At 38.8% G+C, this 27,912-nt stretch overlaps 1 protein-coding gene across 1 annotated transcript; it reads right to left on the bottom strand.

Moving 5' to 3' along the window:
* Nucleotides 1-217: 217 nt before the first annotated feature.
* Nucleotides 218-27,912, bottom strand: fbxo41 (F-box protein 41). Its single transcript, XM_026303628.1, has 13 exons — nt 27,323-27,912; nt 26,557-26,786; nt 15,998-16,205; nt 12,655-12,728; nt 8,643-9,031; nt 6,193-6,431; nt 5,942-6,057; nt 5,421-5,573; nt 5,195-5,290; nt 4,974-5,092; nt 4,342-4,500; nt 3,949-4,064; nt 218-3,032 (listed from the first exon to the last, which is right to left on the bottom strand). The coding sequence occupies exons 1-13, from the start codon at nt 27,869-27,871 to the stop codon at nt 2,970-2,972; spliced, it is 2,511 nt and encodes an 836-aa protein (XP_026159413.1). The 5' UTR covers nt 27,872-27,912; the 3' UTR covers nt 218-2,969.

The following is a 27,912-nucleotide window of genomic DNA, read 5'->3' as shown; positions in this document are numbered from 1 at the left end:
CAAATAAAGAGAAACAGTATTAACCTGCAGGCAATCAAAGCTCTTTAAACATCTAATAATTTTCTTGCCACAGTAGCAGAACAGTTAAGAAGGCAACTTAATGATTGATGCTTGAACACAAACATGCCAACATTATACACATCGCTCTTTTATAGAAATAAATAGCTGAATTATCATCTTTATCCTCTTAAATAATTTCCATCTCTATATGACTCTGATGCACATTTAATATAAAGTATCTAATACACAACTGCAAGTTCAACACTACTGGAATACATAATATAATTCTCTATGTTTATCTTTCATTCAACTTTGGAGAGAAAGTGCTTACAGAATGAAGACCTGTAAACTTCAACTTTTTCCACTCATAGTTATGACCTTAATATTATATAACATCAAATGTTGGTCCTTTTTTTCTTGTTTTTGTTTTTATACAAACATTATGTACAGATTAGCTGATAGCGAAGGCAGGATTGTCTAAAACTCAAAATCAGCAAGTGCTTTTTGTGTTTTCTCTATTGTGACAGCAAAGTTTCCCACAAACCTATTTTCCTCAATGAAACCAAAATGACAATCAGTAGCAGTGTTGGATAATAATATGCACCACTGGAAGAACATGAAGCAATGGACATCCACAACTGTTCTCACATATTGACCTGGGACATTATTACTACAATGAGCTACACAAATCTTCATATATATTATTTACTATTAGGCAGAGGCCAAAAACAGCCATTAACGACCTCATCATCGAGTCTGGAATTTTAAAAAGCCTACATGGAAAATTACCATTCCTGGAAACTCTAACCTTGCCCTCTTGCACACTCCACCCATGAATGTTAAGCTCTGTTGTAGAGACAAATGAGATGTGCAAGGAAAAGTGAACAACTTGTTAAGCAACCTGCCTTGATGTGTTGCAAGGGAAGTGACGTGATCTTTTCCCATGATGTGCCTGTTTTAACATTGTGTGCACAATTTTATAGAATCAACATGATTGTAAGCACCTAACAGGACCTCTGTCCAGGGATTTAGTATTGTACTTTAATGAATCAAGATTGGGGGGCTTTGTTAGAAAGAAAGGTTTAAAAATTAGTGCAGCAGAAAAAGACGTATCTTTTCTCTTTTGGTCCATAGTAGGGGTCAAGCTCCAAAAATCTTACCCTTCCCTACACCACCTTTTGATTTATATGAAGTGCCCTGCCTTGTAAACACCCACCCTATAGCTCCAAGTTGAGATAACCTTTAGTACATCAAGGTTGTTTTCTTATACTTATCAATGCTCCTGCAGAGCCCCACAAAATTTTTCACAGACCACAAAAAATACCAGTAAAATTGGTGAAGCTCCCCTTTAAAGGGTGTTGGAGCTGCTACTCGTGCTTCTTGAGATTTTCTACACGTACACTGAACTCTGACCAAGAATTGTGCCAATTTGAGGTGATACTGGAGACTTGATCTCTTGATTTTGAGTTCTGCACAATTGTAAAGCTCATACTCCCAAGCGTCACATCACGCCAGCTGGCTATCAACTGTGGAAGTACATGACAACACCAGCAGAGGGAGCCACAGGACATCAGCTGAATAAATAAAAGACTATAAGGATTCAACCATGATAAGCCCTATAAATAAGAATGGCACTGTCCAGAGTGGTCAAGTATGAAACTCTCATGATATATAAAGACTAAAACACCTCTAGAAACCTGCAGACCATGTTCCATATGAAACACAAATGCTTCTGTTGAGTAAGAGATGCTTACACTCAAATCAAATACCGGTAAGTTACTTTTGATTTGAAGAGATTAAACATCTGCCTTACATGGTCCCTTTTCCCGCATTAATGGCACATTGGAGAAAACGCTCACTGGAATGAGGACAGACACTGTTATAAATGGCACCGCTTTTTGAGAGAAATGAATTACAGATCATCGCCCAGCCTTATTGAAGACTGATATTGGATACTGTCCTCTCAACAGATCTGGAAATTCTACAACAACTGAACACACTTTCAGGCTTGTGATGATGATCCTGTTCACATGAGGAAGCAGAAGATGGTAGAAGAGGGAAAATGCATCGTTGCCATGCAGCGGCTAGAAGACTGTCAAGGTCTGTGTGTTTCAGGGGAAGCCGTCCTTGCTCTCACTGCTGCAGCATGTTTCTGTTCTGGGTGGAAGCAGTAAATGCTGAACGTTTGCCATTGTCCAGTTTTGACATACAGCAGGCCAGGACAGGCCGAATGAAAACCATTCATTCAATTCTCAGTCTATTTATGCATTCGCTCACACACACACACAAACATAAACTCCTGACTCTTACCTTTGAATAATGAGAGATCACTCAAGATCTCTTCAGGAACTCAAATGTCTACAATTTTTAAAACCTACCACCATCTACTGTTCTAGTCTGTGAAGTATGAAAGCTGTATAATGTGCTCCTGCCCACGCGTTGTTGCTGTTGAAGGTAGTCTCGGCTTTTTACGTCAAGCATAATGTAGATGCAGACAGTTAAATATAGTGCTGTCACCTGGCTCCAGGGGTTTTCAAGGAAAGGATCTGGCACTGTGCGACAACATGATCCGTTATTAACGGTAAAAGCAAAACACATCTTAGATGGAGTTATCTCACAGTTTTTTAGGGTTTTTTTTTGAGTCTGCAAAGTTTAAATCCGGCCCTTCATCTTACATATACTCTAGTGCCATTGTTAGTTCAAATGAGCCTCCTGACTTGCTTTCTGTTATAATCAACATTAAAGGAGATTTTGATTTGCCCTACAGGAAAATAAATTTGTTTTTTTCCATTTGCAGGTTTGTACTTGTGGAGTATGCATGTTGAGCCTGGGCCCTGGTTCATCATGGCAATCTTCTGTTGTTTTGGTTGGTGCTGCAGACGCATTCAACCCCATGGAGTTGGGTTTTTCGTATTGACGGGAGCCAAGATAGCTTCTCTCCAAGACATGAAGTACTTGTACAAGTGATGTTAGCAGAGACTGTCTGCTTTCACGTGGAGGATTTTGGAAAAGCCGGGTCTCTTCTTGAGCGCCTAAAAAAAGTGAGGAAAGGATACCAAAATCTCATTTCTTTAGAAGCAACCAGTGTACAGTTTTGTCTTCAAATATCAGAAAGTTAGTATTCTATTTCTGTCCCACTATTTTTATGGTTTTATATTTTCATCCATTAGCAGTAAGTGTGCACTGTAACTGGAAGCTATAAAAAACCGGAAAGCATTGAAGTGCAACCCTAACCTCTCTACAGAACCTGCCTAAAAAAAAAGAGATGTTTAAACATTTGTGGCTTTCTTTTCACAGCAAACCTGAAGAGGCAGAGATAAAAATAAATCATAGCTGTTTGCAGCTTTTGGAGAGGTTACCTAACTACTGTGAGCAACCCCACCATGTTAAGTGTAAAATCCAAGAACACAGTGTAAACTGACTCATAAAACGAAAACATAAATAAAACCTGGGATTTCACACATATTTTTCCATCTCTGTTTGTTTGTGGTCAGTTATGAGAATGACCCAAGCCCTCACAATGAGCCTGTGCACTGGTGACTTAGCAGCTGCACATCCACAACCGACGATCAATGGGATTTCATGGACTGAGTCATGATTTAAATGGTGTGTAGATGAAACAAAGATAGATGCACCTTAGCCTCTGAACAAATATAAGATTAACTATTAGTCATGTACTGCACATACAGTACAGTGCGGCAATACTCCAGGGACCTGTTGTATGCACCCAAAATACTGGTTATGTGGTTGCAGCAGCTAAGGAGGTCTGCTCATTTGAAAATTAAAGTTCAGCCTGACTGATACATTAAAAATTTCATATGTTAAAATAGGTTTCTGCCTCATCTTCCCAGTTTTCCATTGATACTGTATGTGTCATCAGCTCACAGGAATTAGCAGCCTGAACAGCAACAGTATATGGTTTATTCTGAGAGACAAATGTGCTGTTACCTGCAACTTGTTAACCATCTCATCAAACAGTTTTCTAGCTTCAGGACTGTTGGGATCTTCAAAGTAGTCTTCTATACCGATCTGGACCACGATGGACTTCAGGCTGCGGCAAACACCTAAATGGGTGGAAGGAGGATTTAGGCATCATTAACTACTGTATTCGGGGGTATGTTTTTAAATGTATAATAGTATAGTTTTGCATGACACAAATTTCCTCTGTTTCAACCCAAAGTGTGCAAATGCTGAAGAGACACATGGTACATTTAGAGCAAAATGTGCAACACAATTTAAACCAGAGCAACAATATTAAATGTAAAATAGTGTATATGCATAACATGATTTCAGTAAGTAGACCAACCATTCCAGCATTAGCATAGTAGTGTTTAAACTCACTATTAAAGTGAAGCAGGGCTTTTGGAGTAACTGGTGTGGAAGTGAGCACCAACATCTCCAGACCCTTGAGGCCTTCACGACAAACCTCTGCTGCCACCTCCTGGTTGATTTCACTCACATGGTCCAGCTCAAGCACCTGCAGACGCATGCAGTTCCTCGCTGATATTTGGAGTTGGGGAGGAGGGGTGGGCACAGTTTGAAAGGGAATAAACAGATGGAGAGGCAGGAGAGACATAACACAACAATGTGAACTACTCAGCAAATGTTATGGCACATAAAAGCTTGTTTGTATTTAAGGACCTACTGTGGCTGAGACACATACTGCTATGAAAACACTGCATATATAAATAGATTTACTTTTATAGTGTTAAAATATGAATTAATATATTACAGAAAGAAACAGAAACAAGCTCAAGGTTCAAGGTTGAGGCCTACACAGTGATACAATTTCCTTCTCTCATCTATCCTGAGAATTTCAGCATATGCAGCACAGTGCATTGAAGGCAGTGTGACAGTATCTGACTTATAATTATTTATGAATTAATGATGAATAATACATTTTAATTGTTGCCAAAAATCACTAGTACAGAACTAACTGTGTGCTGAATTATTGTTTTACAAGCTATGTTTACCCAGTGAGGCCAGTCCCTGAATGCCACATCCAGCCCCTCCCACACCGAGAGCGCGGAGGTGTGGCCAGCAGCGTCCAATAGTCTGCAGACACCGATTACTGAAACGAGCAGGCTGTTGGCTGAAACAGAAGGCATCACATAAAATCCCATGTACATTGATTTGAATTCAGTACAGTTATTACAACACACAGAGCATGGATATTTCTCTCTCTACTTATTACCATGGGTGTAGTGGTGCCACCTGTAGGGAGATGATGTCTCTACAACCTGCTCCAAGAGCCCAGATTACCTCCTGACCCACTGGGTCTGTGGCACTCCTAGAATTTATGGTTATATTGCATATATTTGTTACTGTATATTTAACACTTAAATCCAGTGCAGAAAAAAAAATGATGATGTAGATTTGTAGATTTTTCAAATAAATAAGACCGAGATATACTGGTCTACCTGTAGGTTACAGCCTGCAGTGCTCGGCAGTAACAGCTGGCCAGCCAGAGAGAGCGATCAGTCAGCAGGTTGGGGCAGTGTGAGATCTTAAGTATCAGCAGGTTGCTCCCTGTGGCCTTCAACAACGCCTCCAGACCCTCCTCCAGACAGCCACTTCAGAGGAGATGTAAGCAAAGGTCAATAAGAAAAGATAGCCTCGGGCAGAGGAAGCAATTCTCCTGCCCATCAGAAGAGAACCGTTTACCATTTCTTCAAATGTTGTAAAATATTTGTATGCAAGAGACAGTATATCACCAAAACAACTGAAGAGCTGCTTGAAGCTACAGCAGACCATTTCTATCCTCATAAAACCTCCACTTATAATAAAAAAAGATTTTATAAGCTCATTATAATCACATAGCAAAAAATTGTCAGTGTGATTATGGTCCTCTGGTTGGGTTCTTCTCAGTCACTGTTTGAGGAGTCATTTAACATGTCACAAAGTTCAATATGTTGCACCACAATATGCTGTAAAATCTCACCGTGTGCTTTTAAGGTAGTCCTCCTTGGTTTCCTTTTTGCCTCGTTGTCGTGGTTTGAGATTTTGCAGGATGAGGGAGTGAGTCTGAGTGCACCACTGAGATAATGTGCTCAAGAACTGAGAAAGTAATATGGTATATTTTGTTAAACCTTCATGATACACAGGAAAGACCAACGTTAAATGAATTAAATGGTATTACATTGTTATTACAATAGATTGCATACAATTTAGTAATTTGTGTTCTGTATCTACCTTGGAAGAAATGCGGGCATTCTCCAGAAGGACTCTGGTCCACACAGCTGGGTGGCGAGCTACGAACTTCCAGTCACGGGAGACCTCAGCAGCTCTCAGCAGCGTTTTAGTATCCAAGTAGGTGAAGATACAGAAGAGAGCTGCACGCATCTTCAGAATCTCTGGACTGATCACCTTGTTGGATTTGGATGGACTCTTTTCATGACGACATGGCTTGCTGTAGACTGCTTCTGACCGACCTGTAAAAACAATTAGCCAGTATTTAACAGAGAGTTGGAGTGGGATACTCAAGTTAAAACAAAGAGATGATTTTTGATCATTTTATTCTTTACTGTATATTCATTCATCATTGATGGATGAGTGAACAGGGCAGAGGGGTCAGGAGGCTCATATGTAATCTCATATGTAAAATATCCAAAAAGAGACACAAAACAATAAAGAAATGAAAAATGACCATAAAGATAAATAAGTGTGCCTTTTAACTATTGGTGTCTGTCTTTTTTTAATAAGGGAACTTCTAATGGGTGGGGAACCTTTACTTTTTATCTGTGCTCAAGGGCGCATTGAGTCATAATCTATCATGAACTGCAGCAAAACTATGATGGATGCTGGATGTTTGTGGTCATTAATAGAGGAAGTGGCAGTGCAGACTTGTGTATCAAGGTTTTAAGTGGATCTGGCATCAGCTTTTATTTGTATAAGCATTGCAGCTTGGTGATATATAACATAATGTACTGTTATTTACTGTACTGTTTTGATCTGAGCTGGGGATGGCTTTTTTCTTTGGTTTTTACAGACAACAGTTTCCCAGAAACACCTCTTTGCAGATGTTTTGTATATTTTTGAGGACAATTTGCATCTTTTAGTAGATTCTGTTACACTAGAAGAAATCTATCTTACTGCGTTAACGCAGAAAAGCCAGTGTCCTACAGGAAATTTCTCCAGATCAAACAGGTTCAGGCCATTTAAACCATGTTTAAAAAAAAAATTGTCACATGGTGGCGCCAACATTCAATATAACAATAAATGAGATTACATAATTATTTCTTCTCTTTTTATCTTTTTACTCTCTCTATTGCTTTTTATTTGCCGATACCATGGGTCCAATACAAGCCTGGCTTTTTTTCTTGCTGCTTATTCCTCCTCTCTAGCAAGATTGCTCCTGATGACTCATTTCATCTTTGGCCTTGGAAGGTGTCCGCTCAAAACCATCAGGGCTATGAACCACTGCTTACACTCTCACTCTTTTCCTCTTTTTTCTCTCTCACAAACACACACCACCTACGCTCAAGACTGCCAAATGAGCTAAAAGAGCCAAGCTGTGTATTACATGCTGAGAAAAAACTGTGTGCTTGTCGATACATACCATCTGATTAAACCTGGCAGAGACTCTCCCAATAAGGAGAACTACGTCAGAAGCGAGAAATGCCAGTAACATGAGTGCTACATGAGAAAAATCTTTGATTTAATAGGTCAGTCGCGGCAGTTCATACAAATTTGTCATAAGGCCCTGGCTCCATTTAGACCTTCCCCAGGCTGCCTGGGTCTGTAAAAACTCCACAGCAGGTGGAGAAAAATGGAGGGCAGCCACAGTGAGTTTAAGGATCTGAGCAAGCCAGAAAGTTAGGACAGAGATGTACAATCTGTGGCGGACATGGAGAAATGTGCAGGCATGACTGGATGTCAAACTTGGCTCAGTCATACTTTACAGTAGATTGCAAAGCTTAGGAGGAGAGAAGACAACAGTCATGTAGTACTTTACAAAATATAAATATGTTGTCTACCAGAGCATCTCACAGAACGAGACTGTAGGAATGCAATATATGACTTTTAATTCATCATCTACAACTGCCATTACATACTCAAAAAAAAAAAAGACTTTAGGTGGTAAATCATAACTGCAATCAAAGCAACAAAGGTGGATTTGTGTATATACAGTTTATATACATAGATAACACATATACACATGTAAACACTAGATTAACAGTGTAGGAATGTTTGTGAAGTTATTTTTTATGAAGTGTTTAGATTGTTGTGTCTACCAATGCAACATACAGTGGGTACGGAAAGTATTCAGACCCTTTTAAATTTTTCACTCTTTGTGTCATTGCAGCCATTTGCCAAAATCAAAAAAGTTCATTTTATTTCTCATTAATGTACACTCAGCACCCCATCTTGACAGAAAAAACAGAAATGTAGAAATTTTTGCAAATTTATTTTCAGACCCCTTTAAATGTATTTAAAGGGGTCTGAATACTTTCCGTACCCACTGTATATGGGTCCTCAGGGCTGATCAACACTTGTTTTGTACACTGAGCTTTGGTCTCTGGCAACATTACATCGGCTGCAACTCAAATTAACCCTGCTTTTAAGGGAGTCATTTCAAGGCCTTGTGGATGTATGTGGATTTCTAAGACTCACCAGTTCTACTGCTCTTTTTAACACATTACCTGTGTTAGGGTGGTATCCTGCTCTGCCGTGATGGGGATAGGGTGCAGCAGACTGCTGGACTTCAGCCACAGCTCTCCTCTCCTGCTCCCACATCTCCACTTCAGACTCAGTGGTCCGTGAGCCCACATCTGACACATCCCCTTCCTCGCCTTCAGTGCTGTTCCTGTAAGGTCGCCGCTGCCAGTTTTGGATGGCCTGCTTACGGAGACCCCAGTTTCTTGAGCCACCCCCACTACATCCAGGAGAGCGCTCGTAACCCCCCTCACTCAGCCGGCACTGCATGTGATAGTACTGAGCTTCGGGACAATCGTCCATGGGATGCATCTCGACGCTGTCACTGTCGTAACCTCCAGAGCCCTGTGAGACAGACTTTATCCGCCCTGATGCTCTGCAGGAAAGGAGAGGAAAGTACAGCACAAATGCAGACTGAAAACATAATAATCAAATATTATTATCATTAGTTTCACATTTTGGAAAATATTTGTATTGATTTTCTTGCAGACAGATGAGAATCAATATCGCGCTCACCTTCACTCTCATTAAATATAAAGCAACAACAACCAGTTACAGTAGCTTAGGTTAGCATAAAGACTCCAAAAAATAGCCTGCCTCGCTCTGTCCATACATAACAAAATTTACCAGCAAGCTCTTTTGAATCTCATTGATTTTCATATGAAAGGCCAAAGTACTGTTAAGTTATGTAAACATGCAGGCAAGCACAATGCAGAGGAGACATCCAAGAAACAGTCCTTCACTTAATCCCTGGAAAAACCACAACCTGTTATTTTGCACTTCGTCTTTTCTTTCTTTTTATGGATTAAGCCAACAAGGTATAAATTGTTGGCCTGAATGTTAAATAGTGAGCTTTAGAGTAAAGGCAACATTCATTTACATTGCATCTCAGATGTCAAAATAAAATAAAACAAGATATAAAACATAATCAAGAATAGAAATGGGCAGATGCAGTTACAACAAGATACACATTATTAATTAAATGAAGGTAAACAGAAAATCTGGTGTGTGGTATGTGTTGCATAATAAGTGAATGGTGCTTGTAGGATGATTTTGTTATTTTTGGACAGAGTCAAGCTAGTTGTTTCTTCATGTTTTCAGTCTTAATGCTAAGCAAAGCTAACAGTCTGCTGACTTTAGTTTCATAACTATTGTACAGATACATATTTTGTTTTTATTTCCAAAATTTTGAACTATGCTTTGAATCTTTTCATGATGCACCATCAAAATATCACAACCAAGCTAAAGGTGGGTGTTTGAAGAGCTCTTGAGGTCTATTTTTGCTATTTTCGTTTTTTAAATGGAAAAAGTAAAAATGCCTCATGAAACTCAGTTTAATCATGATGTACTGTCAATAGTTAAAATAGTTAATATTGTGGATGCCAGTGACTCCAAACATGTTTACCTTTCATTACAGTAAAAGGTAGTAGTTGAATGCAAACAGCTACAGGAATTTTACAACCATATTTTATATTTAAGACACATATTGAGAGATTTAAATATTTGCTCATTACGTAGAGAGATTTGCAGAGGTTCCTTCTCTTGATCTTTATGCTCTATAATGAACTTAATTATAAAAATATAATGGCACATTCACATTAACCACAGTACACATAACAGCCTCTTGCAAACATAAAAGGTTGCGTTATTACACCTGCTGTAAGTCCTTTGGGGAACCTTTTGATTACTTGTTACAATAAATACTTCACTACACAGTTTAACATTGTTTCTCCTGAGAAAATCAGCATTGTGAGTATTTTATATGAGAGAGGTAGATGCACTAAACGATGTCTCAACAAAAAGCTAAAAGGTACAGTACTGAATGACTGGCATGGAGCAGCTGCAGTTCATAGGATTCATAGTAGAATAGAATGGCTTTCATACTTTACTAGTATAGTACTTAAAATAATAACCTTTCAACCAACAGAAGTAATGAGCAGTTACAAATATCAGCCTCTCAAAAAGTAGGACATGTCTTTTTTTCTTTTTCTGTTTCTTTCTTCTCAGCAGTCTTTTTTCTCTCATCATAATAAAGAGAATCAAACCATCTGCAAAAATTGGTTCAGGAATACATATAAGAAAGAATCATGGGTGATACTGCAGGGTACACTTATCAATACTTGCAAGTGACATGGATGTACCAGGAGATGAAATATATGTTGAGCCACAAATCTGAATTTAAACAATATAAAACCAAAACAGTGCTGTTTATGGGTTTAACATCTATTATGTTTCTGTTATGCGAGAAAACTTACAGTCTACTGAGCCAGCAGTAAAGCAGTAACTTGATAATAGTGCTTTGTCAGCAGTATCAAAATGTAATGCACTGGTCTCAAACATGATAACCTTATGGTTTACAATGGCTAAATAATGACTTCAATATGTACATCCAAGGATCACTAATGAGTAAATACACAATAATGCAATAATCTCACTACTCATATGGTTTCCTAATGGACAAATCAAAATGAAGAGAATGCCCTTAACATGCCTGTAAAGTTTAAAGTTCTAATTGTATCACTCTCATGCAACTGGAAAAAAAGTGATGGATTACTGTACTTTAGAGGTTTTTAGTTGTTTGAAAATGAATGTGAAAATTAACAGATTTAGAAATCCTCATATATTTGATGAGATCCATGCATGTCAAACTGGTTACAACTTGTATTAAAAAAATCTAATATGTAAAATGTGTGGCCATTAAAGTGGTCCAAAATATTTTAAAAAAGCAAAATGTCTGAGGCATTTCGAGGTGGAATTGATTCATGTAGACTAATGATTCTCTATCTGGTAAAGTCAGTATCAATAAATCACTAAATCTGTTCCACACTTGAGATTATGACCTGTACTACAACTAGTGGCAAAAATATGTTGATCCCAGATGAAGAGCTAATAATTATCTGAGACAGAAGGCTTTAGTCAGGCCTCTGTGTGTGTGTTGTGCCATTGGTGATTCAATGGGGGAATGCCTGATATGTTCTGTGTGACGTCAGGTTAGGAGACATTCACATACTGTACCAACTGGGATGACAGTTGTGTTAGTCAGAGTATTATGGCATGGCCATGCATCTGAAAACTCCAGCAGAGACCCAGAAATACTTCAGTCACACCTCATGGAGAGCGACGTGCAACCTGCATTTCAGCACTGCACTCAGTGAGACTCTCTGACTAATAATGGGAGTTATTCCATCACATACAGTATGTACTACACACAAGTATCTTATGTCATTGCATGAAACGACAGAAAAACAGGTGGACACATGCTATTCTCAGTGTTAAACTGCATTCAGTAAACCTGTTACTGTGTACTGTCTGTTGCTGTATTACTATCACTGAGATGATGTTATAGAATCCTAAATACTATAAGTCTATATATATATATATTAAAGTGGCAGACATGAAACAGGTTCTAACTATGGTGCTCTTCATTGTTGTTCCAGGGTGCTAGGATTGCGACTGCTGTACTTACAAACATTTATACACAGGACTGACAAGTTGTACCCCACAGGCCAGTGGCAGCCAGCACAGAAGATGGTGGTTAAAAGCTCTGGGGCTCCAGGGGTTCTGTTATATTTCCACAGAAGTGACAGATTGTGTTTCACTACAGCAGCTTTTACTAGGCAAGAAAGATGAGGTGCACCGAATTCATTCGACAGCCGAGAGCTACTAAATTTCCAGCTGGACCAAAAAATGTGCTTTCTTCTCACACAGACAAACAGATGAGAGACAGACCTGTCAGAACTCCCTAAACTGCTGAACATTTAGCGATATATTAATGTTGTCATTATTACCCAAGGCTTCTAATTACAGTAAGCCACATATACTTTAATATAGATTTTAAGATTCTGGATAACCACGCTTTATTTCTGAATGATCAAGTGCATCAGTAAGTTAGCGTCTACACTTGTACCACAAAGCCCCTTATGACAAAGTGGCCCTCTGGATGGATTATTAATATTCCTTCAGTAATATGTAAATGTAAGAAGCGGGGTACTGACTTACCCTGTGCTGGGGGAGGAACGCCTGTCGGACACTTGGTATATTCCCCTTGTGCTCCCAGACAGACTGGAATTTCTCTGGAGAGACACACAAACACGCATATTTAGAGGGAAACAAAGAAACGTCTCATTACTAAAATGATCATTATGAAAAATGAAAATATTATTAGATTCCTTATGCTCCTGGCATAAAGGTCATTTAGATAAACCTTTACTCTCATTTACTCTTAAACAGTTGACAAACTGTTAGCACTATTATAAAAGTGAAGACCGATCAACAAATTCCCACTGCTGGAAAGAGTATTAAATGAAGCAGTAGGTAATTGTGCAGTTATCACATATAAGGTTTCTAAACATATTTCAAACAAGCACTGACATCTCAAGTGTTTGCCAAAAATAATATAATCAAAATCAAAAATGAACATCACAGTTGGTCTTAATTAAAGATGTGTTCAGTGATCTGTGCACAGTACAGTTGATTAAAGTATCTGAGTAAATGATAAACAATCACAGACAACAGTTAGGAGGACACGTGTTAGGACTACTTCTATTCATTTTGTCCTCAGGGTGGCATCAGAGGAAATCTCATGAAATGCCTAAAATGGGAAAGATTAATTTTCTGTGCAGCATGAAAAGGCCATACAAATGTCATCAAATCCAAACACAGTTTTAAGCTGTGTTGTCAAAAACTAAAGCTATGATTATCCAGTGTTTAAGTTCCAGTGCCAGACTCACATCATTTCACTCAATCAGCATTTGGAAACAGGAATTAACAGGAACAGGAACTACAACTACAACAAATTCAATGGAAATTTTGCCACTACACAACAGTATCTTGCTTTTAGAATTAAAAATAAACAATCTGGTGATGATCATACCGGAGTGGACTATCTCAAATAGAGAGTGTTCACAAATTATAAGGAAATAATATGCTAAGTAAATGTAATACAAAGCTTTCATTGGATTAATATATATATTTTGTCTAAACTTTGGTCTAATAGTGATGCTACAGGAGGTCAGGGGGGTCAAAAAGAATACTGGGAATTGCCCACTGGAGATCCTGAATATCCATGACCAACATCATAGTAGTCTGATCTACACATTGTATATGCACAATTTTGTATTCTGACCAACAATTTCCATCCCTGAAATTTGACTCTAAAAACACAACACTCCTCTGCATCTTTCCTATTTCGTTGTGGCTCTGAATGCAGGGTAGAACTGTTATGTGTATTTGGCAGTGTGTGTGTGTGTGTGTGTGCGTGTGCATGTGTGTGCTCGTGTGCTCTTGCTCATTCTATTTGACTGAGAGCAAAATGCTCCTAGTGTCTCTTTCACACACCACTCAAAGCTGACTGTGCATTGAAGTATGCTCTGTGTAGTCTTTATACATGTGTGTTTGTGAAGTAGTGCCAGGTGGAACTCTGTGTACCAGACCGACGACAAGCCACAGAGGGAGAATGTGCACAAACACAGACTCTGTCACTCCCTCTCTCCCTTACTCGCACTGCTTGTTTCTGGCTTTGTTCCAGTGAAAATGGACCATGGAGGAAACAGGCTAACACACCATTCATGGCTGTCATTTCTGGCCAGACGGTGCTGAAGGCAGAACAGGACTCTCAATCTCCCAGAAATGGATGGAACACAATAAACTCCAATCTGGTGAATTAGGTCTCCTTCTCTATTAGAGGCTAATGCTTATAAAACACTACAGCCTTGTTTCCAGTGAAGAACTGCATCACTCAAGCTTGATCTAAAGAGTGCAGGAAGGAAACAAGTCCTCAATCTCTTCTCTCGCCGTCAGTCCAAAAATACCTCTGTGGCTCTATAGCCTGTCTCCTAGGAGATGAGGGTGCCCTCACTAATGTTGTGATAGAGAGCTGGACAGTCAGGTTGATTGGATGACATCTCTGGACTTCCCCTGACAGAGTAACAAGGTGTCAACCAGTGTTCGACTGCTACACTTGTACTTGTCGTGTTGAATACTCAAAGCACAATGAAATTGGCATTTAAATCCGGAGAGAATTCTAAATTTAGGCAGCATTTCAGGTCAACTGGAGGTCATACGGCCTCCTAAGAAAATACACTATATATTTCTTTATCATTTTAATACTTATAACAGAGTCTAAGTCTTAATCATCAGTAAACTATTTCAGGCATGAATCGCAACAATCTCCTTATAGCATTACAAAAAAGGCACTGTATCACATTGTTCACTGTGCTGTAAAACTATATCAAGAGGATGCTAACAATATCTATTAAAACAGCAATTTTCTCTTGGACAGATTTGTACCACATCTCATCTGATTCAAAATCATTTCAAAACCTTGAGCAAGAGAAAGAACTGGTTTCCATGGCAGCACGCACGTTTGTGCAATGTGAAACAGGTCGCCTCATTTTTAAGAGGTGTTGGACTATAATTTGAATAAGTGACATTTTTAAGAACAGAAAATGTCTGCTTCTACATTTCTTTAATCAAAGTACAATTAAGGGAAGCAGAGGGGGGAAAATGCCACAGTGAAAGCGGTACTGAGTCTGAAGACAAAGAGCTGATCGCTGCCAGCTTTTTTTTATGTGAGAACACTCTCTGGTTAGGATGTAGTCGGCTGCAGAGCTTCTCTATTTCCACTGGTTTGATGCTGAATGCTAAGCAGGCAGGGATTACATCTCCTGATTCACTGTGCAAGTTCAAGTCCGAATCTTATAGTCCTACGGTGGGTGAGCATCACATGATAACACGACAGATGTTTTGTTTGCGAATATATATGTACTGAAGACTTCACTGCATACTTTTATAGTATGGGGTTTTATGAATAAACCCACAAAAAGCAAAATTTTAAGCTAAAATGAGAGATTAAAGTAAAAATCCTTCAGCTCTGCCCATAATTCCAAACTAAACATAAAAACTATTTATTTTCTTTTGAGGTACAAAATGCTTAAACTTAAGAGTAGATCCTACATGTCTACAGCAAGACATGAACATAAATGAAACATAAACGCTCAAGACAACAACAGACAAATTTACAATGTTTTAAGCTGCCACTGCATATTCACTTCAAGTCATTTTGCATTTCAGTTTAAAACAACACCTCTGCAAGTTTTAATTAAAGTCATGCTAATGCAGTCAATAAGAAGATAATGACTAGCTGATTCCTGGAAAGCGAGGCACAACAAATGAGCTAAATTACTTAATAAACCTCAAGCACAAGTTCACAACACACATACACACTCTATACATACACACTAGTGATCTTTCTCCTATTAAGAAACCCTGATCTTGTACCTTTCACTTAACTCTCAGCTGAGATTAAACATACACTCATGGTGAGTAAAAGTTGTATCCTCACCTGGCGTCCATTGCCTTTAGAGGCCTGGAGGCTGCAGTGACCCAGGCTGCCGTTTGGTGTGGTGCCACAGCTGCTGATGATCTGCAGCTGTTTTTCTGCGCGGTCGGCTCGGTCCAGCAGCTCCTCAATGAACTGCTGCAGACGCACCTTGGCATTGGCTTCCCGTGCTGCCGTCTCCTGGAGGAACTGGTCAATCTGGGCAACCTCCCTGTGATTGCAGAGGGTGGAACAGCAGCATTATCGGTACAATCCACAAATTAAAGGGTATACAGTAGTCTGTCACATAAGGAAGCAAAACTACAGATCTGCTGAACGTGCTTGTGGTAAAAACTTACATGTTCAATGCCAGGATTTTGTGTATTAAACAAATGTACTGCAGTCAGTCACCCTTATGCGCTCTCTGCATGGAAACTATGCACACCAAGGATTGGTAATAAATACATGAAGCAAACACAAAAGCAGAGACAGAGAGAAAAGAGAGAGAGGTAGAGTAGAGAAACGGAGGACAGAAGAGCAGCTGGATATTTATACCACAGACCCAGCAGGGTCAAGTTCCAGTCATTTTAAGGGACGGTATATTACCCAGATACAAAGACAAACAAACCAGCAATTCAGAACTCATTAGTAAGTTGTCTTCAGCTTGCTTGGCATAAATCTCTAGCATTTCCTGCAGTGACTCAGTGTCCTGAGTCTTCTAGAAAAATCAAATCCTGCACTGAATAATGATGCACACAGTCTGGGGATAGAAAAGTCCTAAATGTCCAGTACCGATGAGCAGCCTCTGCAGCTGCTTTTGACTGGGTATAAATTCAAATCAGCCAAAACATCAATAGAAAATGTTAATTTAGTGACAGCTGCCACAGTGAAAAGATGCAGACTTTCAAACACCTGCAGATAAGTTCTCACACACACACATATATATATATTGGCCACTTGGGGGCAGTGGCAATAAGCAGTGAACACAACACTGAACTATCATTACTTAAAGCATTAATTAATTAATAGAAATATTGTCATTTCAAAATAGTTTTATTGACATTTGGAAAATAGCAATAAAGTTTTGCGCAAATCTGTAACTGATAAATAAAATGTTAAAACATTGATTGTATTATTAAGTTACCATACTTTTTTAAAGTAGGTGCACTTGAGATTTAATAGTCTTGCTCATTTTTGGATTAATCCATGAATCAATCACGTTTCTCGCCAACACCCGACTCACAAATTTATATCCCACAATCTACAGAGCTCTTGTTTTTCTTTTGAGCCCTTTTAATGTAGAACTGCCTACATGTGCAACTTTCAATTACAATTCCCAGAAGCTTGAGACCGTTACAAAGGGAAAGGGAAAGTTATATCTGTGGGTTTGTGTTCCTTCTTTTTATTTTTTAAAGAACGTGAAGAACATGCCATGAAATAAACCTAGCTACTCATCTACAAGCACTCATCTTTAATATGCTGTATGTAGGAGGCTGACTGGAGGATGCACCTACTGTAAAACATTCACCTCTTACAGGCATTATATAAAATACAGTATCCTTTCACAACAGTACCCATACTCAGTGAGTGTTCTTGAAATGGGGACACTCTTGGATAAAAATAGTACAGCATCTGGCATAGTTAACTTTTTTTATCTTCAGGCAGAATTTACAAAAATATAATTCCAAAATTAGTCTCGGTGTCTGACTGCAGCGGAGAAATGAAAACAGGCATGCCATCACTACTATGTAAACAATCAGTAAATTATTTCAAATTTAAGTGCTCATAAACTGCTCCTCTGTAATAAACTGTGTTAGAGGATTTCTCTCTTGGTAATTGCTTTAATGTAATATAATCTGATTTTTATCTACATTGGGCTCATTGAGTCATATACAATGATGCGCAAAGTGATTGAAACAAGCCTGTTGCTGTACACAGACTCCGCTGCCGGAGACGATACTTCTCATCGCGAAAAAAGGGATCCGAGATGATCTGGAGGTACAAGTTCTGGATTCACCCTCATGAATGTACAATGGCATCAAACCAAAAGAAATTAGGCTTATCCTGCAGTTTGGCTGCTGTAGAGTCCAGGTTAAAATGGTTCTCTTCTGCCTTTGTCTGAAAAAAGTAACTGATCATTAACCCCCTTAAAAGATTTCTTAGCAACAGGGGGACAATCAAACAAGATGGGAAAAAAAATTGAAATATTAGCACCGTATGAAGTTGTTGTGGTGAACTTACGTATAAACACTTGACTACTTACACAACCTGCAAACACAAAAGAAACATTCGCATTCATGTGGAGTTGTGCTTCTGAATTAAGGTGAATATAAACCCAGTATTCATTGTCCTGAAGTTAGCATTTGGTTTCTTCAATGCTAAATGTGCCACTATGTCTTTCAGCTAGTTGCTGACTTTGTGTGCTGTCTGGTAGGGATATATTGCTTTAACAACTCAATATCATCCATGGCATAATTTCTATGTAGAACTTCTTCTCTTTTCTCTTTTCAAAATGCTTCCTAGCCTTTCAGTTGGTCTTTCAGTGTTGTTTTGTTCCTACCGCCATATCCGAAGCATTTTGACCTTGTGTTTGAACTGTGCTATAGAAATAAAGTTGTCTTGCCTGAAGGAAAAGAGAATAAAGAATGATAGAACTAGGACTGATGAGAAAATCGTCTGTACAATATAAACAAAAAAGTATCTTTCAGAAACAGTATTGAAATAGAAAAACTGCTGAAAAATAAAAAGTAAACTGTATCTAAAAAAAATATTTGTTAGATAGGGATTGTGTTCATCAAAAAACAAAATCAATACATAGGAAGACAGATGCTGTATGTAGAAGGATTACAGTACATAAATGATTTATCCTACTGTCTTTAATGCATCTTATTTCTTTGCACAATTAATGACTCAAGTATCCTTTGTTTTGCTTTAATAATTAGCACGGTACCTAATCTAACGTATGATTACACATGTTTTGCTCTCATTATTCAGGTTAATAAACAGAGAATGTGACTGAGCACTGTTTTCGTCGAGCCTGCAGTACAGCAGAATCCAGCTTTTTCAATAGTTCGTAAAACAGCAAAAGCTTAGCTAAGTGTTTATGTTCCCTAAATTAGACCGTTAGTATTTTGGCAGCCAAACTGAAATACATCTGTTATTTGTCTTAATTAATTTTTTAACTATTTCAGATCTTTGTTGTCACCGGAGACAGATGCACCATTCCCATGAGAAAGAATAGGCCGGAAACAACAGGAAAAAACCTCTCTCTCTCGTTCTCTGTGGAAGGAATAAAAAGCATGGATGCACAAAGATGCTTGGTTGCCTAACCACTCAGCTGCAGGAAACTCACTCAGCGTGGAAATTCTGGTGGAGACAGAAAGGAATCAAGCTAGATATCAAAAGAATGAGATATATCTTGAGGGGTGGGCAGCAGGGGAGGCAAGAAAAAAAGATTACCACATACCAGGTGGTGTGCAGGGGTAAGACCAGAAACAAAGAGTGAAAAAACAGAGAGGTGAAGCCGATAAAAAGAGTAATGGGTACAAAGACCATGAGAAAAAAAAAATACTGCAGAGGCTAAAGAAACAGCCAGCAAACACAAAGCTGCAGTCATGTGGAAGTAGAAAGCACATAGGATTTGACAGAAGAGGGGAAAAATGGGATGTGGCTGCTTCCTGGTGTCAATTCTAATTTTAACACACACACTTTGATTACACACACACACCTCACTCTCACAGAATGACTCACTCAACACCTCAGAAATAAAGCCTCAAAGTGACAAACATGCCAGCGTGTTTACCCGGACACCAGGGGAGCTAAAACGGCAGACCTCCATCTTTTTTTTTTTTTTGGGTGATGAATATGCAGGCTGTTACAGTCTCGAGCATGATTCAGAGAAAACGACTCGGCGGATGTTCCATGCCGGATCGACACTGCCTTAATGACACAGATTCGTGGATGAGGGGGAGCCTCATATTTGTGACACTGGTGTTCACAGTTTACTGAAGCTGTGTCAGAGCTTTGTCTCCTTTCAATCTTTGCTTCCATCTCAAACACCCAAAGAGGCAGAACATCCAGAAATAGACTCTATAACCCACACGTACACTGCTTCAATGTTGTCCAGTCAACAGCACACAAATTGTATTTATCTTCAAATTATTTTACAGATCATAAAATATTCTATTTATATTTAATGTGTGGAAATTGCACCATTGATCTTATCGCATATTGTGTACCACTATATTTCTTACTGTTGCTATTATTACAGTACAGGAGTCAAATAAATGTAATTGTACACAGAATGAACTGTGACAGGAATTTACAAGCAATGCTTCATGAGCAGCGACAGAAATTAGTTGTAAATTATTCACTTGGCTAGCCATTGTCTGGTGCAGTACATATGTAAATATCGAAGAAATATGGGCCTACACTGTATTTTGCCCAAGAAATAAGAAACTGCAGTATGTAATTCAGTTCAGTAAATATAGCAAATACAGTAAAATCTTCTAATTTATACATTAATCAAAAAATATTTTGACTTTCACAATATAATACCAATATAATACCTTAAAAATCTTTAATCTTGAAGTTATGATTAGGCTATACTGACCAGCACCAGTGTTTAGGAGACCCTGTCCTGTTGCCCATCTTCACATGGGCCCGTGCTTTATGTAGATGATTAAGGGACTCAATATGGGCAGAGTTTCTCTGAGATGGATTTAAAATGTGAAGGCTTTGTATCCCTTTAAGCTGTTGGATACTACAACCAATAATCATAATAATAATAATAATAAAAACAATAATAATCATCATCATCATCATAATAGGAGGAGCTGAGCATGTTTAATTTTTTTTCAAAACAGCCATAACAAATAGCCCAATATACCAAAGAGATGCAGCTGTAACAGACATGATTATTAAGTCATGATTTTCTGAAGAGCTCTGTTAAATGTTAATGACAATCACTGGCCAGCCTCCTCTCAGTTTTCATCATCTCTGGCCATTAATTCAAAATTTTGCCTCATTAATATTAAGAGCAGAGGTGACTGACTGAAAGGCTTGCATGAGGAGGATGAATATGAGCATTCTTTGCTCACGGATTGCTCCATTTTGATACCTGGATCAAATAGAGTGTTTTTTTTTTCATGGTGAGACAGATTCACTATGGTACATTGTGTCCTCATGTCACACATTAGTATGCACTACACACAAATGCATACAGAAAAAGGCAGCATGAGGAGCTGTCCAGAGTAGGGTGACATGATAGGAGATGTGATAAAGGATGAAAAGGTGAGATAAAATTGGATGATGAAAGAAAAACACACTCAAAAGTACTGTACCTCAGTACAGTACATCACTGGTGTCCAGAGATCCCACTAATCCAGATTGTTGCTCTGATCAGTCAGCAGAAAGTAAATCTTTGACTGGGCTCTATCGGTTCTCTCAATATTTAAACCAAAGAGGCTGAGTCACCCAGAGATGCAACCACAAGGTGATGATGAAGACTGATGTGAGACTGAAGAAATCTGTTCTCAAATGTTTGCACTGCATGTGATCATTTTCTCATAAATGTTAATGAGCCTGGACCAAAACTGGAGAAAATATTAGACAAAACTTCAAAAATGAACCAAAGTCTATGGTGTCTCCTTCACATTGGTTATTTTGTCTGACCAGTGGGTCCAAAACCTCAGTTTACTATCATATAAAACAGGGAAAAGCAGAAGATCTTCACATTTAAGAATTTGACTTTAATATCCAACTGATACAATCATTGCTGATAATTTTTTCTGTGTATTCTGTGAAACAGATCAGCTCTAGTGTAATCTACTGAAAGACACACATGACAAAGTTCATTGACCCTAATGACGGCTTGACAGCTCAATAACAATAAATTAAACAAAATAAAATAAAATCATGACAGCACTGTCTCAGTATAAATCTGAAAAACAGCATCATATACTGATGCTAAACTGCAGCAGATCCTTCAGTCATCTTACATCGCTATAACCACAATCTGCCTGCTAAAAGTAACATGCAGAGATGATTTCATCCTTCAGTAGCAGTCCTTACACAATGAGACAGGAGAGACATGAGACCAGTGACCGAGCGTTTGCACCATCCTTCCTGTCTGCCCTTCCTTTCCTGTTCAAATTGTTGTTGAATCTCAAGGACATACACGTCAGTTTCTTCCACCCAATGACAATGAGAGTACTTCGCTTGTAAATTCTACTCTAGCTAAGGGTCAACATTTACTGAATCATTTATACACTACAGTCTGGGTTATCTCATAACATGCAGAACTCTTTCTTGTTAGAATTTATTTTATATCACATGCTGTAAAACTGATGGAGCTTGTGCATTTGAGCATCATCCTTTATATTGGCTTTATTGCCACTGTGCACTGTGCATCAGAACCTGAATATACAGTATGCAACTGCAGACATCCAGCAAGCAAAATGTGTTTGGTAAGTACATAACAGTATGTGTCAAATGATTATTTGCTCAATTCCTTGAAATGCTTCTTAATGAACATATTTCTGAAGTTAAGGTCTATAATACATTCTGCGCGTGCATTTTTTCATAGCAATATTAATAATCATCTGCTTGTCCAGGCTTTAGACAAACATAAATCTGCTGCCTCATGCTTTGACATTTACAAAGCATGTGACAGCATGAGACACACTACAGTGTATATATATATATATATATATATATATATATATATATATATATATATATAACTTTTATATGAAAAACACTGACCACATTCATTTTTATGACAGGTGAGTCTAAAACCATCCGCGTTCTCTCATATACTGAAGGTCACAGTTTTCATCTGATTTCTTTTAATTTGAAAGACTTCACAAGTCATTCTTCCATCTTAATATTGCTTTGCTCCTCTCTCCCAGACATTAATGAGGCCACTTCTTTTTGGGCCCTGACAGCTTCACTTTGCATTCAACATTGCTGCTCAATGAAAAACGAGCTTGTTTTCAGAGAAAGACGCAGTGACAGCAAGTAGCTAGACTCCTCCATGCTATGTGGTGTTTCAGCGCCTTCGGCTTTTTTATGCTGCACTGGGCACTCTTACTTTATCATAGCTGGTTGTAGGAATAAATCTGCCCTTAATGTCTTTTGCAACTGTGTGTGCAAGTGTGTGTGTTGAATATGATATAAAAACTTCACAAAAGGTTTGAGTTGATGTATCAAAAAAAGTTACATTAGTTGAATAATTCCAATATATTACAACTTGACATGACAACAGTAAAAAGCCACAAAAATAAGCTTTCAAGCAATTAAAAATACAACTCTATTAGATTCATAAAGACACTTTTGTTAAATAGCTGCAATTGAATTCATTCAATTCATTCCTCTAAAATACAAAAGAGAAGTTTTTTCAAAATAGTCCAGACCTATTCAGTTTACTATCATGTAAAACAAAAGTGACGTATCAATGCATCTGATAGACTAGAGCAGACAATATAATGTCCTCCTACAGGAGCACTCAGTGAGGATAGCCATCACTTCCTTGGTTATGCATGAAACAGATCACAAATTGAACAACAATATTAAATGCTGCAGACCAAAGTCAGCTGCACATAGCTCTTCAAAATGATCTACTGGAACAATAATAAGATAACAGGCTCATTAACAACTGTAATGTTATAATAACTAAAGAAATCCTGTCTCAGGTCATCAAGCAATTATTAATGGTAGGGAAGACTACCACGATGTTTGACATATTTCTATAACAAATGTAAATTGAGTGATTCTGTATAACACGCTGAAGCTATCCCACTATTTTTGATTTCACTGTGACTCCTTTTTCTGCTGATTATAGCCCATGTGCAGGGCTGGCAGAAAAATTTAGCTCAATGAAAATTTTACTGGTTGCAAAGAAACTCAGGCAGCTCACATTTGGAGTATTTGACACCACAGATGTACAACATGATGCACGATGGAGGATACAGAGTTTTACGGACTTCCCAAAGTCAGGGGTGTAAAATTTCAAAAAAAAAAAATAGTACATGATATAACACTGCATATACCGGTTTGTCTGAACCAGTGAGCCACTCTGTTAACTACTGCTTAGTCATCAACCCTGCTGAATATGCACTGACTGTGATGCTCTTTTTCCAGCTCAGATCTACTCAGTATTTTGTCTGAATGAGGTTATTGTTGGACTGCCAGTTTCCCCTCAAGTGAATGTGTGAGAAAGGGAGGGACTGAACTGCTTAGCTGGAAGGAAGTCACACAGCCCCTGCAAAGGATTTTAAGAATAAGACCTTCCCCGTTTGATGCTGCCAGCTGACCACGGCTACTGCAAACTTTACAAGAAAGTGGGAGGAACTAAACAGAAGAAAAACACATTTGTCTTCTGCTCATCCAACAAAACTACATTTTGGGACATCCTGTTCTGAGACCAGCCATGTCAACCTGTATTAAAAGATTAGAGTGTTTCTTTCAAGCCTGTGGAATAGTAAACTAATCCATTTTTAATGCTATTCTATGCAAAGAGATATGTGACACTTTTGAGAGTTAGCTTTGCCATGCAAAGATCCAGATACCAACTGCATACAATCTGTACATATTCAATGCAATTTAAAGCTGAAATGATAAATCATATTGTGGATTTAAGAGATGACAGTGGTGCTGAAACAACATTAAATAATTAACTAGCAGCATTAATATCAACATTAATGCTACTAGTTAATTATTTGTGCAAAACTGGAAAAAGATGTGTTACTGATATATATATATTTACATATATGGGTTTTGGGATGTTGATTGTACAAAACAAGCAAAATGAAGGTGTCACCTTGGAGTATAGGAAAAGATGATGTACAAATCTTTGAAAAAATGGCCAAAAAGAAATAGTTAAACTATGTGTGTGCTGTGTCACCTGTGTTAGACTTCGGTGAATAGCAAATGCACACACAAAGGCAGTGCAAAGATGTGTGCAGTTGTGTGTCTGATGAGATTAGAAGCCTTGGAAAATGCCTTTGTGTTTGACCTACTGCTGACATTCATGGCCTGATAAGGAGTCCAGAGCGAAGTGATGGAAACCGAGAGGACGACAGAGAGATGAGGCTGGCTGCTCTGACAGATAGAGGCACAGTACAGATTACAGATTACTTTAATAAAAGGCTTTAAATGACACTTATCTACACTTGATTATGTTAACACAGGTATCACCAAGCAAGAAGCTTTTGTTTTTTTTTGTTGCAGAGGTTATGAAAGTACTACACCTCAATCCCTGGACATAAAGTACCCACTCTAAAACCCTCCCCCTGGTATCTTTACTGAGCAATCTGAAAATGAAATCAAATGTTTCTACTAGCTATGTTCTTATAATCAACCTAATACCAATCTACTGAAATATTCTGTTTCCAAAAGAAAAGATTCTTTTCTATGTTGCTGTGCCTCATAACTCCCCTTTGTAAACATTTCACATTAATAATTACTGGACTACTCTGCCATTGGTAGATTTTTTTTTTAAATGGAAAACTGGCATGCAACTTTAAAGATTTAATTAGTGGAAGAGGAAAAGTGTAAATAATTTTATAAAATATAATTATAGAGGATGCATGGTTAAATAATTAATTTTATTATAGATGTATTTGTAAAACAGTACATTTTTTATGCTGTTTGTATCCCATCGAAGTACAAAACAGCATCAGTGTTTGGAGCACACAAGAAATGATCCTGGGATTAATTTCAATAAAAGCTCTGAAAATCAGAAAAATAAAAGTAGTCTTTCTCTTTCTGCAGCACTGTGGGACTGCTCCAAACCATGTTCATCAGATTCAGAGCCAGCAATAATTTGCATCACCACACTGTGATTTATATCCAAGTACTTGTTCTATTTACAGCAGCAGTTTTAACTAGTTCATGAAGCAGCATGGCAGTTTTATAGAGCGACTGGCCTGAGAGTCAGGCGGCAGAGGCGTGAGAGAAACTATACATCTCTGCTGCTGTCACAGCTGCTTCTGTCCAACCCTTCATGAGCAGCATGAGCAGCTAACCGGCCCTGAAGCGTGCTGGTAAATGGAAACAGCAGCGGGACAGATGCAGACCACATCTGGTAGGTAGATACGGATGAAAAAGACTCTATCAACAGAGGGGTAGAGGTGAAGGAGAGGAGGGGAGTGTGTGTGTGTCTACGTATGATAATGTGCTGTTTAAAAGGAACACAGTTAGCAGCACAGTGAGGTCGAGAGTGGAGAAATTTCCCTCAAAGGTTCTGAGCTTCGTTCTTCGCCACTACATTATTTCACCACAGGCTAGTGGACTGTCACCACATCTGCATAAACAACATGGATGATGGGCTGACCGAACAGATCACCAATTCCATGCTAAATCACATTAGTCTACACTATCTATGATACACACTCTTATGAGATGCCATTTTTACAATCAGTATAGAAACATTAATGTACTTTACTCTTTTTACTAACAGGAAAAAATGCAATACCTATATCAATAAACATCAATCAAAGTGCAACTTTGGAAAGTTATTGGAAAGTTAAAGTAAAAACGACATGCATAATGACACAGCTTAAGAAGCGCTGTTCACTTACTGCTGTTTGTGGTTGAGCTCTGCCTCTTTGTTCACCAGGTCCTGTTTGAGGTTAGCTAGCATTTCCACGGAGACGTCCACCTGCCGAGAGAGCTCGGTGGCCTTGTCCTCCAGGTCTTGTTTCTCCTGGCTCAGCCGCTCGCTCTCCTGCTTGGCCCGCTCCAGCTCGGAACTCTTCCTCTCCAGCTCTGCCTGAAGACGACCTACGCGGGCTGCTATTTTCTGCTCCACCTGCAGGACAAGAACTACTTCTTAATGTCCTGCATGACCACCATGTTATATGAAACACAACCAGTTATGTTAAATCAATCTTCTAACTATTAGTTAAACAGCTTGATTCTATAATAAAATTCTAAAATATGTGACTTATGAGTATAAAAATATTCTTTTTAAGAGTTAAAAAAGCATTCAAAGTCAGAGACGTGGTGACATTTTATTCTAACCTAGGAAACAACTGAAAAGATGATAGCTTCTCCAGCTGCTAAAACCACGGCCACTGTTTGTTTCACTATTCCACTATTCCCATCTGATCTATTCTTCATTTAAATTTACTGATAAAATATAGAACTAGGTAAAGTGTAACTGATTCTGTGCAGGCCTTTGACAAGTTCATTAATCTTCTGTATGGTGCTCGACCTTCTCAAAGCAAACTGAGAACCATTTTTAAGTAACATCTTATAAATCACTCTGAATTCTGAAACATTCAATGGCTTTAAGGAGCTTGAAGCTGTCTCCAGTAACATATTAACCAAAATATTAATAATTACCTCTTCAGACAGCTTCTCCAGCCTCTCGTCAAGCTCTAGTCGTTCAAATGCCCGCGCCTTCAGCCTGGCTAGACCTTCCTCATAGGCCGCCTCCACTGCACTAGCCGCTACATTAGCAGCCACTGCCACAGCGGTGCTGGGGTTTCCATGGGGACCCGGGTCTGTGGATGTCATGGCTTTCTTCATGAAAATCTCCCCCAGGGGAAACTCTACATTGGGAATATACCGAGCTGCAGTGCTGGAGTTAGCTGGCGTCAAACTCAGGTCGTCTGCACAAGGAAGCTCACGGCAAGGGAAACGCCGTTCCTTTAAAGCTGAGGGCCGCAGTGGCTCAAAAGGGTCGTTGTTGTTGGCAGGCGTGAGGAGAGCTCCCTCGGCCACTAGGGGCAGAAGAGCAGCGGCGTCACATACACTGTTGGACTTCGAGAGAACGTAGAGGGTCTCGTACGTGTGGTTGTACTCCAGGTGGGCACGTAAGGACGACAGGCTTCGGAAGCGCTTGTGCTCCCCGCAGCGAGGACAGCGGTATGGCAGGTCCAGAGAGGCCATTCCGTGCAGCAACTGCTGGAGGAGAGGGGGCGCTCACGCAG

This window comes from Mastacembelus armatus, chromosome 1 (genome assembly GCF_900324485.2).
Source record: "Mastacembelus armatus chromosome 1, fMasArm1.2, whole genome shotgun sequence".
In the NCBI taxonomy this organism is placed as follows: domain Eukaryota; kingdom Metazoa; phylum Chordata; class Actinopteri; order Synbranchiformes; family Mastacembelidae; genus Mastacembelus; species Mastacembelus armatus.
The sequence above is the reverse complement of the archived record's forward strand: the minus strand, read 5'-3'. Positions and strand labels throughout refer to the sequence as shown.